Genomic DNA, 14,764 nt, shown 5'->3' on the forward strand with positions numbered 1-14,764 from the left:
ACTGTGCCTAGGCATACGTTACTTTTGGACCTGCTCTAGTATTACAAGGGATTTACTTCCAGTGTCAGACTTACAACTGGAGTCCAGGACTCAACTGAAATGCAAATGTAGCCCCTTGGAGATCTTGGAATGAACAGGCCATTTTCGGACATATGGACTAGGTATTTCTTCTCATCCTCTCCAGGATGGAATAAACAAAACAGCTCATTCTAACATGTCCACAGTCAGGGCTGAGACAGGAACTGCTGAGATCTCTGGGCTTTATTCAGGTCCCTATGGGACCAAGATGGAAACCAATTCCAGGAGGCTAGCCCCTCAGAACACCCCAGGCAGCATCCAGTACAGGGTTCTGTACCCCCCTTCAGATGATTCATTAGGTGTCAGCAACTGGCACAGTGCACACATGCACAAGGCCTAAAGTCTGAGTTACACCCGAGTCACTGCAGCTGCGAGAGCCTGGCCTGCTATTGTGAATTCCCCTATTTTAAGGGGGGATGGGGACATAGGAACATGGGCAGATGGACAGACTGACAGACTTCTGCTAAGTTTTCAGAGAAGACAGATGCTTGAGGCTCAGCTGCTGAAGTCTCAGAATTGACTAGAAGCCAGGTTGACTCAGGGACAGACAAGAAGAGTGTTCCCTTGGAGTAACAACCTTCTAGAGGCTGCTGGGCCCATACTTCAGAAAAAGCTGTTTAAATGAAAACATTGCAGCTTACTGGTTGGATAAATTATGAAATTTATTTATATTTCACCTTCTATAAGACAGAACATAACCACACTTTCTGGAAAGTCATTATATTAGAAACAGCGAGTGTGATGAAGGACAGGAGGTCCCTGCTGCACTGTGGCACACCTGTGCCTTTCCCAGTTCCTCGGGGCAAGGTTTTGTTGAACCTCCCTCCACACATCTCCTGAGCAAACCTTTCCAGAGGGTACAGTGAAGAAGCAGTAACGTTGGGAAAATGATCCTGTCCGACTTTGCTGGCATCTGGGCTGGCTTGGCCCCGGCAGGCAGAGGCACCACTGTGGAGGTGTGGTGTCACAAGTACAATGTTACATGCAGTCTCAGATGGTCCAGAGCCCCATGACTGGAAAGAAGACTCACTCCCAAGCCCCAGGCCTGGCAGAGGGTCTGGCCTGTGGAACAGACTGGAGGTGGTCTTCCTTGTGCTATGTAACATGACTGCATTTCTAGCTTTTACAGCTGCTGCTCAAGAAAGCCTCAGCAGACCGCCTTTCTCGACTGCGCAGGGGCCTAACTTTAACTTCCCAGGTATGACCCTGGCTTTACCACTGCCTCCACACCGAAAGGCAGGGTTTAAAACATACTTGCACAAGAAGGCAGCAACACTGCTCAGGCTCATCAAGTTATCAAGCAGCACCCAGCAGTCGGTGCCTCCCTCCAACACACTCTGCAGAGCAAGAATGTCAGCATATACTCAATAAGAGGGGCACATGACCCAGCCACCTGAGAACACTCATCAGCATCAAAGAAAACCAAAAAGCCACACACCCTACACCTTCTCCCTACTTACACATGAACACACTCCATCTTTGCTACCCAACATTTCCACTACAATTCTATGGTGATACCTTATCCTAAAAAGGCACCATCAGGCATTTAAGACAGAAGCCCTCAGGTGTACAGATGTGCAGGTGTAGGGAAACAGCAGTAACCAAAACTTCCACCATCAGACTGCGATGTCACCCAGGAGGACAGGAGCAGAGCCCTGGCCCAGTAAACCGCAGAACCAAGGCACCTCAGGGCCAAGGAAAGGAGTCCCTGCTTTATTGTGCTATTCACAGCTCAGGGAAGGTCCTGGCTGGCTAGAGGACCTGAGAGATGAACACTGGGCAACAGGATGAATGCGATTAAGATCCTGTAGGAGAAGAAGCTGGGCTCTTCTCAAAGCAGGCAGTAGCTGAGGTGTGGTGAAAGCAGACCATGGGACAAACAAGGTCACCAGTGGGGAAGACAATGCTGGCAAGAGCCCAAAGGAAACAGGACTCTCTCTGCCCTAGGGCCCCATCACCCTCGAAGAAGTGACCCTGTCTGGTGCCATGGCTCAATTCTAGATCTGCATTACATGTGAGGTGCAAGAGTCAAGGGCTCACACCTAATGCACAATGGAAGCTCTAGAGTGAGGTGGACAGCCAGGACCCGGTTCATTGGTCGATGATGGAGCGCTGCAACACCTGGTTTATCATGTCATCTTCATCAACATCGTAATCCTGAGGGCAGAGAAGACAGACAGCAGCCTGAGTACTTGCTCACACCTAGAAGAGTCTCTTCAAAGGAGCCTCCCAAGAGTGTCTAGAGAGGGCTGCTGAGGACCCCAGGATCCTGTCTAGTTGTTGTGGAACTGGGAAAATGACTTCATCTCTCTGTGTCTTTGCTGTCTCATCATTAAATAATAGTAACAGTTTGGTGCTGAAGAGACAGCTCAGCAGTTAGGGGTCAGGTTCACTTTCCATCACCCACAGTAGATCATAACCATCTAACTCCAGTCCCAGGGAATCCAACACCTGGCCTCTGGCAGGCTCTGGACACATGTGGTATACAAACATACATTCAGGAAAACACCCATAAAAATAAAATAATTAAATCTAAAAAATAGAAAGTAACCATTCCTGGGACTGCAGAGGTGACTGAGGTGGTAAAGTGCTTACTGTGTCAAGCACAAGAACCTGAGTCTAGATCCCCACCGCCATTGTAAGAAGAGGGTATCGGGTGCACGCCTGAGATCTCAGTGCTCTCCACTGGAGACACGGACCACAGAGGCTCGCCCCACTAGCCAGTCTAGGTGGAGATACCCATAAGACATCTGATGCTGATACCTAGCTCTGTCCATGCATGCAGACTGCATCCCAAGTGTGCAGATGCTCACACTACCAAAACAAAATTCCTTCCTCAATGGAAAGTGAATGGCCCAGAAAATAGTATACACACCTTGCCCAAACAAAATACTCAAATGCTGAATTCAGCTTATCAACTGCAGAAACAGACAAACACATGCAAACACATGTCAACTGAGATGCTGTTTCTAAGAGGCTTCAGTGCCCAAAAACCAAGCAAGGCTTTTGAAAGTGAAGAGTCCAGTGGACGTGACAGCCACACACTCACCTTCAGTGAGGCAAAACTCTGCTTGAGTGGTTTTAGCAAAGACATTACCTCTGCAGTTAGCGAAACGTCAGTCTTGAAAGTCTGCTCCGAATACTACCAGACTGAGAATAAATGTTTGTTTTTTCCGCTCTGAAACAAGTCTCTGTAGCCTGGGCTGGTCTTGAGTTCTTGATCCTCCTGCCCCCACTTCCCAAGTGCTGGGAGAACAAAAGTGTGCCCACAAGCTGAGGTGTGACTATCTTTTAAAAAGACTTTTTTGGCCGGGCAGTGGTGGCACACACCTTTCATCCCAGCACTTGGGAGGCAGAGACAGGCGGATTTCTGAGTTTGAGACCAGCCTGGTCTACAGAGTGAGTTCCAGGACAGCCAGGGCTACACAGAGAAACCCTGTCTCAGAAAACCAAAAAAAAAAAAAAAAAGACTTTTTAATAATGTATTTATGTGCCTGTGTGTGTGTGTGTAGCAGAGAATGTCATGTGTGCAGTGTCTGCAGAATCCAGAAGAGGATGCTAGATCTCCAGAGCTAGAGATCCAAATGTGCTGGGAGTTGAACTTGGGTCCTCTGCACTATGTGCCCCTCACTCCCGCCGTTCTCTAGCCTGACCCTGGTTTGTGTTACTGTCTTTACACTCCTGGGGATAGAACCCAGCATGTCTTGCACAGGGGCTAAGCCACACTCGTACTTCCAGGCAGCAACCATCAGGGGGAGCTGCACACCCAGTCAGCCTGTAAACCCCTCAAGAGCCATTTCCATCATCTTCATGGGGAGTTGACTGGAGTGGAATCCAACTAAGTTCTCCAAAAGGGAAAATCACACACAGCATAAGCGGGCAAAACCAGGAGGCAGAGGAACGAGAAGAGGAAGAAGCCTCACAGCTAGAAACTGCCAGGGCGTCTGAAGTCTCACTCTGGCACCCGCTCGCCCACAGAGAGACATGTGCAGCTTCCGTCTGGCACAGAGAGCTCCTCAATCCAGAACAGGGCCCCAGGGAACCCCCTTCCAGAAACCTGAGCAGTAGTGCTGTCCATGGGGTGGTGCTGACTCACCACAAAAGTGTCGTACGAAAAGCGGTGGCGGCGTTGGATATGCTCCATGAAGTTGGCACTGCGGTAGCTGGGGTCTCCCCAGGGCATCGAGGCACAGATGGGACAAACCTGTCAGGAGGAAGCAAGGTACTGCCATCTGATGCCTGAGCTGACCCTCCATGACCTCTGCTCAGCCCCTTTCCTGATAGGACAGCCTTACTGACAAGCCCAGGTACAATGCGTGGTCACTCTGCTCCATAAACATGAAGCAACCCAGAAAACGACACATGGCAATGGGTACAGGCTTGTGTGAAGGTAAAATCCACCTGGACACAATGATAACAAAGTAAAGGACAGATGGCAGGGATGAGGCCAAAAGTGTACACACAAAAACCCAATCTGAACAGGCGTGGGGCAGAGTGCATGTTTGTAACCTCAGCACCAAGGAGGCAGGGATTCAAGGCTGTCTGGCTACAGGAGTGATTTGAGGACAATGACAGAGCACAGGCTGCCCTGGCTCACGAGAGTGAAGCAGCACTTGGGCAGCCCAGCTGGTACAGCTCCTGACTCCCCTTTTTGATTCCCTGCTCTGCTCAGTTTGCTGGACTCGGGCTGTGGCCACTTGAGTTCTGGGCCTTTTAGAAGTCACCTTTCATGGTGAAACCTGAAGACACTCCTGTGCTGGAGCTGTGAGCCTAGCTAGACAAGGACAAGGACAAGCAGCACCGACCACTTCTGACTGGCCTATGAATGAGGCACCCAGTTTCGAACACAGCTGGAGTGTGAATTACCTATACCAGTCCTGACAGCACCCACACTTATCCTGACAGCGTCTGGGCTGTACATGGCTTAATGCTGGTAAAAGAGGGAAGACCCCAGGTTCAACGCCCGAGCAACAAGAACATGAAAAGAGACCATCTGCAGCTGCGTGCAGTGGCTTGGGCCTGTGTTCATGATCCTGGCTTGGAAGGTGAAGCGGAAGGACCAGATTCAAACCCACCTGTGACACGTGATGAATCTGAGGCCAGCCTGGCCTACACAAGACTCTGAGTTTGTTGGTTTTGTCTAAGTGATTTTTAAAGAAAAATTTAAGATACCCACTGAAATATTCAGAGGGAAAAGGTCACAGTATCTGTTAGCTCTTCCTAAATGGCTCATTAAAAAAAAATCATACATATATATAACACAGTTAAGCAATTTGGGCAAAATGCTACGTTAGGTGAAGGGTACAACGTCACTGTACAGCCTGGTCATTTTCTGTAAGTATGACTTTTTACCTAGTCAAAGAAAAAAAGCCAATTCTTACCACAGACTTGGTATCGGTGCTGTGAGTGAGTTTGCAGTGCTCCACGAGTCCTTCCTGATCAAAGTTCTTCTCAGGACAGTAAGGACAAGGAAAGGTGTATCGGTTTGGGATGTTTCTGGGAGATGAGAAAAAGAGCACCCTGAGATCTTTCCACACAGTCTCAACCACTGCACCCCAAAGAAGCAGGAACTGAGTGCTTGCAAATCAGTCGCACTGACATGAACAACCCCCACTCCAAAACCTGTCAACCTTAGCCAGCTCCAGTGACACCTCCAATTCTCCAAATCCACACACCTACACCCTCCAACAACACAGGCATCCCACGTCTTTCTGGGGAGTAGGTCGGTACCTCGGCTGAAGGGATGCATCCTTGGTGGTAGCCTTTACACCTTCCATGATGTAATTCTGGTATTTGGAACATGACGCCACATGGGCCCGGATCTTAGATAGGATGAACTTGAATAGAAAGAGCAGGACCTATAGTTAGTGAGACGTTCATAAGATGTGATCCCAAACCAAGGGCAAGAAAACTAGACCCATACACTGGGTTGAGCAATGCAACCACTCCTGACTGTGCCAGCAGACAGGAGCCAGGCTGCTGTTTATTTACCTACATCTGCTCCACTGTGGGGTCACCCTCCCTACCATCTGCTCTCTGCTTACTGACATTTCCCCAGTGCTATTTTTAAAAGTACGCCACACTCTTATCTATTTTGTGCATGTGTATGTGACTTGCCTGTGTGGAAGCCACGGACACCTCAAGCTGTTGTCCTTACTTTTCTACCTTGTCTGAGACAAGAACTTTCACTAACAGGTAAGCCAGGCCACACGCTTCTACTACAGCACCGACCTACCCACGGGTTCTGAGCTCAGGGCTCAGGTCCTCAGGATCAGGCAGTAAGCACTTCTGCCTGCAAAGCCATCTCGGTGGCCCTACACTCACATCTGAATTTGTCTCTTACTTGGGCACAGTGGCACATGTCTGTAAGCTCAAGGACTCTGGAAGGGTAAGGCAGGACGACCACCAAGAGTTTCAAGCTAACCTAACCTACACAGGAACTGAAGAGTGTGAACTACCATATTGTGAACTAGTGTGAACTACCATAGTATGAACTACCATAGTGTGAACTACCATAGTGCATCTGCCTCCAGCTGCACTTTTGCTGTTTGGAAACAGGGTCCTGATTTATTACCCAAACTGGCCTGAAGAAATCCTCTTGTCTCAACCTCCTCAGTAGAGACTACAGGTATACACTAACACTTGGCCGGGAGCTCTTACAGAATTATGTGTGTGTGTGTGTGTGTGTGTGTGTGTGGGGGGGTTTGATTAAGATGTAAAGTGAGTAAATCAATAGGGGGAAAAAAAGAAAAAAAAAGACACAAAACGAAGAAAATAGGAGGAAACTGAAGAGTGTTCAAGACAGGGTTTCTTTGTATAGCCCTGGCTATCCTGGAACTCACTCTGTAGACCAGGCTGGCCTCAAACTCAGAAATCCACCTGCCTCTGCCTCCCGAGTGCTGGGATTAAAGGCGTGCCACCACGCCCAGCTGAGGAGGGAGATCTTATGGGGCTGTGCCTACCATACAACTACCACTTTTTACTGTTTTGTGACAGGGGTGTCATATAGCCCAGGCTGGCTCTGAACCTTTGTCTCCTTGCCTCCACCTCCCCAGTGCTGGATCACTGGCACCAGTAGCCTTGGGAATGGAGAACACAGAGAAAGCGTCCATGAAAAAAGACAAAGATCGAGGCCAGCTTGTTGAGATTTGAAATGAAAAACAGTGAGAGAGGAAGGTTCCAATCCCAGAGTGCAGGCACAGAAGCCGGCCCAGGGCGTGGACTCAGCTAGGCTCACTTAGGAGCCTCAATTTTAATGTCGGAACAAACCTGTACAGACTGTCCCAGTCTTACTGTGTCCCCGATATTAAACCCTCTGAAAGGATGGAGGGAGAGAGAGATCCATTTCACAGCCATCTACCTATGATGCTTAGGAGAATTCAGAGTCCAAAGACATTCCCACACTTACTGCACCTGGGGCCAGCTGAGGGCACAGGAGACCCTGACTAGAGAATAAAAAGTGGGGCTGGAGAGTTGACCCAGCAAATATGAGCACTGGCTGCTCTTCCAGAGGACCCTGGTTCAATTCTCAGCACCCACATAGCAGCTCACTACTGTCTGTAGTTACAAACTCAGGGCCTGACACCTTCATACAGACAGACATGCAGGCAAACCGTTAATGCACATAAAAATAAATAAATCGTAAAAATATAAAAATAAATAAAAGGGGCAGGGGAGGACAAGAAACCTGCCGGGCATCATCACTAACATTTGTAATCCAGCACTTCAGAGGTAGAGGCAAGTCTTGATGATAAGAGACCCTATTGTTTGTTTTTTGGGATTTTGTTGTTGTAGCACCAGGTTGGGTGTTGTGGCCCAGGCCTTTGATCTCAGCACTTGGGAAGTCCAGGCAGGTGGATCTCCTTGAGTCCTGGTATCTGGTTCCAGGACAATCAGGACCACACAGAGAAACTGTCTCAAAACAACAACAACAACAAACCCCCAACAAACCGGGCAGGGATAAGCACTGAGTCTCAGCTGTGGTGGCTCCTGCCTGTGATTGCAGCACTTGGGAGTGGAGGCAGGAGTAACTCTGGGCCAGTCTGGTCTACAGTAGAACCTTTCTGAACACAAAGAAAACTAAAACAAAATAACAAAGACACACAGTATACATTCAAGCATAAAAAAAGAATAAAGAGCCGGGCGTGGTGGCGCACGCCTTTAATCCCGGCACTTGGGAGGTAGAGGCAGTGGATTTCTGAGTTTGAGGCCAGCCTGGTCTACAGAGTGAGTTCCAGGACAGCCAGGCTACACAGAGAAACCCTGTCTCCAAAAAAAAAAAAAAACCCAAACAAAAAAAGAAGAAAGAGGGCTGGAGAGATGGCTCAGTGGTTAAGAACACCGACTGCTCTTCCAGAGGTCCTGAGTCCAACTCCCAGTAATCACATGGTGGCTCACAACCATCTGTAATGGGATCCAATGCCCTCTTTTGATGTGTCTGAAGACAGCTAAGGTGCACTCATGTAAGAGGAAAGAACACAGTAAGTGGCAGGTGCACCTTGCTGTGTGTGGAGACATTTGCCTAAAGGTAAAAAGTGCAGAGCAACTTTCTAAATGGAAAGCTACCCTCCCCCACAGCCCAAGTGCAGGGTCACCAGTGTGCAACACCACACAGCAAACTGACCCAGCCTTTCCAGACAGACCTGTGGAGGAAAACACAGTGGTGGTTTATACCTTTTTACTGTCTGGAATAAAAATTGTAATGACTTAAGGACGATAAAGTACTAGCTGTCTGTGCTCCCAGCAGCAGTGAGCAGTGTAGGCAAGCACACGGCACAGTGACACAACCCAGTGTAAGTGCTGGGGGCCACATTCCACTAGTAGAGACATTGCTACTGCCCCTCCACCTCACACTCCAGACTCTCTCAAGGGCTAAAACACAAGTGTAAATTTTATGACTCTAGTGGCAGATTGTGAAGTTTCCTTTGAGCTTAGTGCAGAGTTCTTTCTTTCTTTGGGAGACAGCTTTGTATATCCCAGGTTGGCCCTGAATATCAGAGCCTCCTGCCTACCACACAGAGCTGGGATTATGGTGTGAGCCACCATGTCTTGTTGAAAGGATGCTGGGGATGGAACCCAGGCTTCTTGCATGCTAGGCAAGCCCTCTATACTGAGGGATGTTCATTTTATATATAACTTAACAATCACACAATACCCTTATATTCTAACTAGAACACATGCTCATTACTTATTGCAGTAGGCTTCAGTAGCCCAGGCTGGCCTAGGTCTCCTAGCTTTGCTGCTTCTGTCCCTAAGGGCTTAGATTAGAGGTGGGAACAACTCCCCAGCGGAAGGTGGCCTTTTATAGGGGTGGGAATGTGTTTCTATGGATTTCAAAAGTAATATGTATAAATTGCTAAACCAACTCATGAAAAAAATAAACCCCAGCAAGGTGAAGAAACATAAACAAACAAAAAAACAGCCCCCCTCCCCCAACAGCAGCTCAGCCACCAGCACACACAGCAGGCATGCACCGATGCTGTTGGCCAGTAGTCAGGCTCTAACTTCAGACACCAGCTCTAGCTCTTTTACCATCACCACCAAAAGACAAGACTCTCCATGTTAAGTCCACATACATTCTTACGGCAGCCATGGCAAGAAGTCTCTATGCTCTCGATCTGCCGCTCGAGCTCCACAGCTCGGACGCCAGGTGCCAGAGCGCTGCGACACACCCCACAGACAGGTTTCTTCGGCTTCAGACATTCCTGCAGGCATGCAGAGCAAAAGCTAGAACAAGACATACAGAGAACCTGTGTCATGCAAAGAGACAAGACAACAGAAGTGGGTCAACTTCTAAAAGACACCAATGAATAATGGACTGGGACACCGATTCCCTGCTCTTATTCAAATAAAATACCATGCCCTTGGCACAACTGAAAAAAGAAACTGTACCTGGGGTTTGGGACATTAAGGAGAAAGGCATGATGTTTGAGCCTTCAAAGTTTAGTCCCTGTCACTATTGTGTAAAAGGAAGAAGTTCATACCCATCTGCTGGAGATTGACCATGTACTGCGAACACTTGGTGTCTGGCACTCATGAAACAAAAGGTGGGACTGTTACTATCAGAGGTGAAAGCAAAGCATTGTGGGAACACGCAAACCCAGTGGGGTTAGTTATAACCCAAGAACAGTGCTGGTCAGACCTCAGAGGCAGCCTCTGGATCAACCTTAAAACAGTGTGATTGACAGACAAGGACAGAATATTCCATGCCCTCAAATTAAAGTTCAGTCTGTGCATGGTGGTGCATGCCTTTAATCCCAGCACTTGGGGGCCAGAGGCAGGAGGTTCTCCGAGTTCCAGGCCAACCTGGTTTATATAGCAAGTTCCAGGATAGCTAGAGCTACATAGAGGGACCTTGTCTCAAAAAACAAAGCAAACAAACATCAAACCCCAAATTTAAAAGTGTCAAGGGAACTTTACTCACAGGCAGGCAAATTAAACAGTACAGATCATGCAGATCAGAAGCTATGGAGGGAGGGAGGGAGGGAGGGAGGGAGGGAGGGCACGCAGGCTGAAAATTCTCACATATTCAAGGAACTCAAACACCATGATCTAGAGGCAGAGGGGGCACCTGCTGGTTCACAGCACAAGAAGGCTACTAAGGCACAGGACACTAAATTACCAAACTACTTTGACTTATGGTTACATTAACAAAATCTGCTGGAAAAGCCCAGGAGATATGTGTGTGCCTCTGTGTGTGTGTGTGTGTATCAGAACTGACTCCCCCCCCCCCAACACACACTATCTTTTAAGAAATCTTGATCATTTCTATTAGGTAAAAATTCTAGTCCCGGCTGGGAGGTGACTAGTTATTTACTAGGAAAGGCCCTATCCTTATAACTCTTTTTTTTTGTCCTGTTTGTTGGCTCTGGCTGTTCTAGAACTCACTCTAAAGACCAGGCTGGTCTTAACTCAGAGATCTACCTGCCTCTGCCTCCTGAGTGTTGGGATTAAGGGTGTACCACCTAGAGTGATGCTGTGTTTGAAGAAAACAGTGGTTTCATACGGTGATGAAGGATAACAACAGACAGCCTGGCAGGTGGAGCATAGGGAGTTTCTCTTAGATGACACTGAATGGAAGGCCACAAAGACCTGGCTGCAGAGAGTGCCACAGAGGAAGGTGTGTGCCAAGTATAGAAAGGAAGGCCTCTGGGGCAGTGATGTGGCAGATCACACAGAGAAAGGGCAAGGCAGGGTGGGCAGGCCCTTTATAGTAGCCCATCATCCCAAGAGTAACTCAAGACAACTGAGGAATCCAAGCCAGCACACAGATTAAAGCAATTGATTTAACAGTCTATCAGATGCTCACAGCCTGCGTGCCTGAGTTATACCCTTACAAGGAGGTTGCATCTAGCTTCCTGTGTCTGCAGCTGACTTTCAATTTCTACTTCCTAGAAATGGGAATCAACTAGTTCAGCCTTTCTGTCAGTGCTCTTTAGCATCAAGTTATCTGCGCTCCTCCAGACCTGAAAGGGTGTAGCCACAGGGCTTGACCTGAATTTCATAAAATCAAATGCTCCAACCACAGCTGTAGGACTCTCCAGCTTCAAAGACAAACATTAAAAATCAAGTAGGCAGAGCCCAAAGCACTTGGAGGAGGCTCAGAGATGTCAGCTACCCTCACCACGGTGTGTCTGACTTCAAACAATCTGCTGAGTACTGAGGCTGGTTATGTTTGCTATGCTGGTACTGCTTCTTGCCCTTTGATGTAGGAAAAGGTCAAGGAAGCCTCAAAGCTTGGTGCTTTTCAATCAAGTCATGTTTCTTCACAAATGTTAACAGCCCCCACGTGCTCTCCTACTGCATACACCATAGTTTGAATTTCCTTTAAAAAAATATGAATGTGTGTGCCGCTGAGGACAGCTGGAAATCTGGGGACAGTTTGTGGGAGTCAATTCTTCTACCATGTGACTCCTCAGAAGCGAACTGAAGTCATCAGGTTTGGTGACAAGAGCCTTCAGCTATTTCACTGGCCACTACTTACCAAACAACCTCCTGAGCTGTAAATCCTAGGGCCAAATTGCCTTCTTTTGTTTTTTGTTTGTTTGTTTTTCGAGACAGGGTTTCTCTGTATAGCCCTGGCTGTCCTGGAACTCACTTTGTAGATCAGGCTGGCCTTGAACTCAGAAATTCACCTGCCTCTGTGCTGGGATTAAAGGCCTGCGCCACCACGGCCTGGCTCCAAATTGCCTTCTTAACTCTATCCCAAAACAGCAAACAGAGGGCATGCAGACACTCCAGTTAACTGACTGGGAGGGAGTCTGGGGGACGCTCACGGTGCCTAACACCGTGTTCGGCACCGGCTTATACCATCGGACAGAGAGGACATGGTACTCTCTTCTTGGGTCCCTACATGTTGCTCCGTGTAATGAGAAAGCTAGCAGAGTCGAGAGTGAAGTGAGGGAGGTCATCAGGACAGGAAGCCTGAAGTAGTGGCGGCAGGCGATCGGTAACGGCTACCTGTACCTGAACCCAAGCTGGCAGGAGCCCAGTGTCCCTGCAAGCATCCCTCCCACGGTGCTGGGAAGGCCCTGCCTCGCTCCTGGGGACGGTCTGGCAGGCGACGCTGGCCCGAGTGAGCGAGTCTTGACACTTGCACTTTGATTCACCCGTAAAAAGACTGGCACTCACAGGTCAGCGGCGGGAACGCCTGTGTGCCCAAAGACGGGTGCTGGAGTTGGGGGGTCAGGAAGCCCGATTCCTGGGTGAGCGGTAGTGGGCGGGGCCGCGGAGGGACGTGGTCGCGCATCCCTAGGCTCTTCGGCTACGGGGTGTTTGAAATGTGCAAGAATGGGACTCAAATCCCGCTCCCGGTCACACCACCCAGGGAATGGCCCAGGCCGCCCTCGCTCAACTCCTGAAGCGGCTGCGGCAGCCTGGCCCGCGACACCGGGCTTCACTCACGCCGAGGGAGGCGGCCTCCGTGAGCGAGCACCCCACACCCGGCCCGCGGGTACGGCCGAGCGTCCCGGCACTTCCCTCTTGTTCCAGCCTAGCCCGGCGGCCTCCCGCGCACTTCGGAAGCGCCGGCGGCGGCCCGGTGAGGCGCGACGCCCAGGCTCGAGGGGGCCCGCCGTGCTCCCTCGTCGGACGTCGCCGGTCACCCGCCCGCCCGCGCACCGCGCCCCCTCCCCGGCGGGCGCCCGCCACTCACACGTGTCCGCAGGGCACCTGCACCGGCTTCTCGAACACTTCCAGGCACACGGGACACGTAAAGCGGCTGAGAGGGTCCGTCTCGGACGCCGGCTTCGCCGACTGCGCGGCTCCGTCTCGGGACTCCGGCTGTGCCGCCGCCATCTTGCCGCTGAGGAGCGTCGCGCAGAGAGAGAAAGAGCCGCCAGGGGGACTGGGGGCGGGGCCGCCGTCGTTTGCGCACGCGCCAGGGGCTGAGATGGGCGGAGTCCAGAACGCCCCCCGCCCCCAGGAGCTTTTAAAAGCCGCCGCCCACCAGGTGTGTAGATGGCGTCTAGGGGAGAGCCTAGAGGACGAAGCCACACTGAGCCCACACCTCTCGCTCACAGAAACTCAGACCGTGAATGTGTATTGTTATTACAGTTGACCTTAGCTAGCTCACCAACTTGCCCAGGCGAGCTTTGAACTTTCCATCCTCCTGCCTCAGGCTACCACGTAGTTGGCTGTAATAGTCTGCACCACCAGATGTGGCCAGATGATTTGTTCTGATTTCTCTGACCGGAAAGGAGGAGGCAGGGCTTCCTGCCTACACAGCTAAGGGGGTACAAGTGTATCTCACAAATTCCCGTAGCTTGTAGGGCGATACCACCTCCGTGAATCTTTCCAGTTTTCTAGACATATTTATTGCCCTTTTCCTACGGCTTGTACGTGGCCTGGAAAAATAAAATAGGACAGAGGCTTGGACTGAAGGAGGTATAGTATAACAGGAAGTCACTGGACTGTGCACGATCAGCCAGTACCTTGAAGATGGCAAGAGTTCCAGCAGGTGTTGGGTACTGGCAGTGATTGAGTCCAAGATCAACAAGGAGTTGATTATCTGGAAAGCACTGCGTCAGGGCTGGGGTGTGGCCACCTAGGTAGAGATCTCCTGTAGCATGGCACACGCTCCTGGGTTCCATCCCTAGCAGTGTATATATCATATGTGGTAGTCTACACTCAGAATCCCCAGCACTTGAGAAATAAAGGCAGGAGGATCAGAAGTTCAGGGCTATCTCGGACAATATAGTGAGTTTGAGGCTAGCCTGGGATACGGGATGGTATACTCACCTGTAGAAGTCAGAATGTTTTGAGCTTTGAGGTCAGCCTGGATTGCATAAAGAGACCCTTTCTCAAAAACCAAAGCAACAAACAAAATAGGTGCTTCTAAAAAGGTGCACTTCAGGGCTGGAGAGATGGCTCAGCAGTCAGGAGCACTGGCTGCTCTCACAGAGGTCCTGAGTTCAATTCCCAGCAACCACATGGTGGCTCACAACCGTCTGCAGTGGGATTTGATGCCCTCTTCTGGTGTGGCTGAAAACAGGCACTTTTGTGTGTGTGTGTGTGGGGGGATTCGAGACAGGGTTTCTCTGGGTTCCTGGCTGTCCTGGAACTCACGCTATAGACCAGGTTGGCCTCGAACTCATAAATGCACCTGCCTCTGCCTCCCGAGTGCTGAGTGCTGGGATTAAAGGCGTGTGCCACCTCCACCTGGCAAGGTACTCCTTTATTAAGTAAA

General features: G+C 49.9%; 1 protein-coding gene across 1 annotated transcript; it reads right to left on the reverse strand.

Moving 5' to 3' along the window:
* Positions 1 to 722: 722 nt before the first annotated feature.
* On the reverse strand, positions 723 to 13,410 carry Rnf114 (ring finger protein 114). The gene is made up of 6 exons (XM_021156175.3): positions 13,232 to 13,410; positions 9,654 to 9,804; positions 5,809 to 5,915; positions 5,460 to 5,574; positions 4,175 to 4,282; positions 723 to 2,235 (listed from the first exon to the last, which is right to left on the reverse strand). Exons 1-6 carry the CDS (start codon positions 13,372 to 13,374, stop codon positions 2,170 to 2,172), a joined length of 690 nt encoding a protein of 229 aa, XP_021011834.1. The 5' UTR covers positions 13,375 to 13,410; the 3' UTR covers positions 723 to 2,169.
* Positions 13,411 to 14,764: the final 1,354 nt, after the last annotated feature.

Source organism: Mus caroli, unplaced genomic scaffold (assembly GCF_978045245.1).
Source record: "Mus caroli unplaced genomic scaffold, Mus_caroli_1 scaffold_2, whole genome shotgun sequence".
Taxonomy (NCBI): Eukaryota; Metazoa; Chordata; class Mammalia; order Rodentia; family Muridae; genus Mus; species Mus caroli.

What these genes read in the sequence shown, in the direction of transcription:
- Rnf114 (XM_021156175.3), bottom strand. Translation starts at nt 13,374, where the DNA reads ATGGCGGCGGCACAGCCGGAGTCCCGAGACGGAGCCGCGCAGTCGGCG. An exon ending in CAGGTGCCCTGCGGACACGT is followed by an intron (nt 9,805 to 13,231) that starts GTGAGTGGCGGG and finishes GTCTTGTTCTAG; the next exon opens with CTTTTGCTCTGCATGCCTGC. An exon ending in GCCATGGCTGCCGTAAGAAT is followed by an intron (nt 5,916 to 9,653) that starts GTATGTGGACTT and finishes TTTCTATTCAAG; the next exon opens with TTCATCCTATCTAAGATCCG.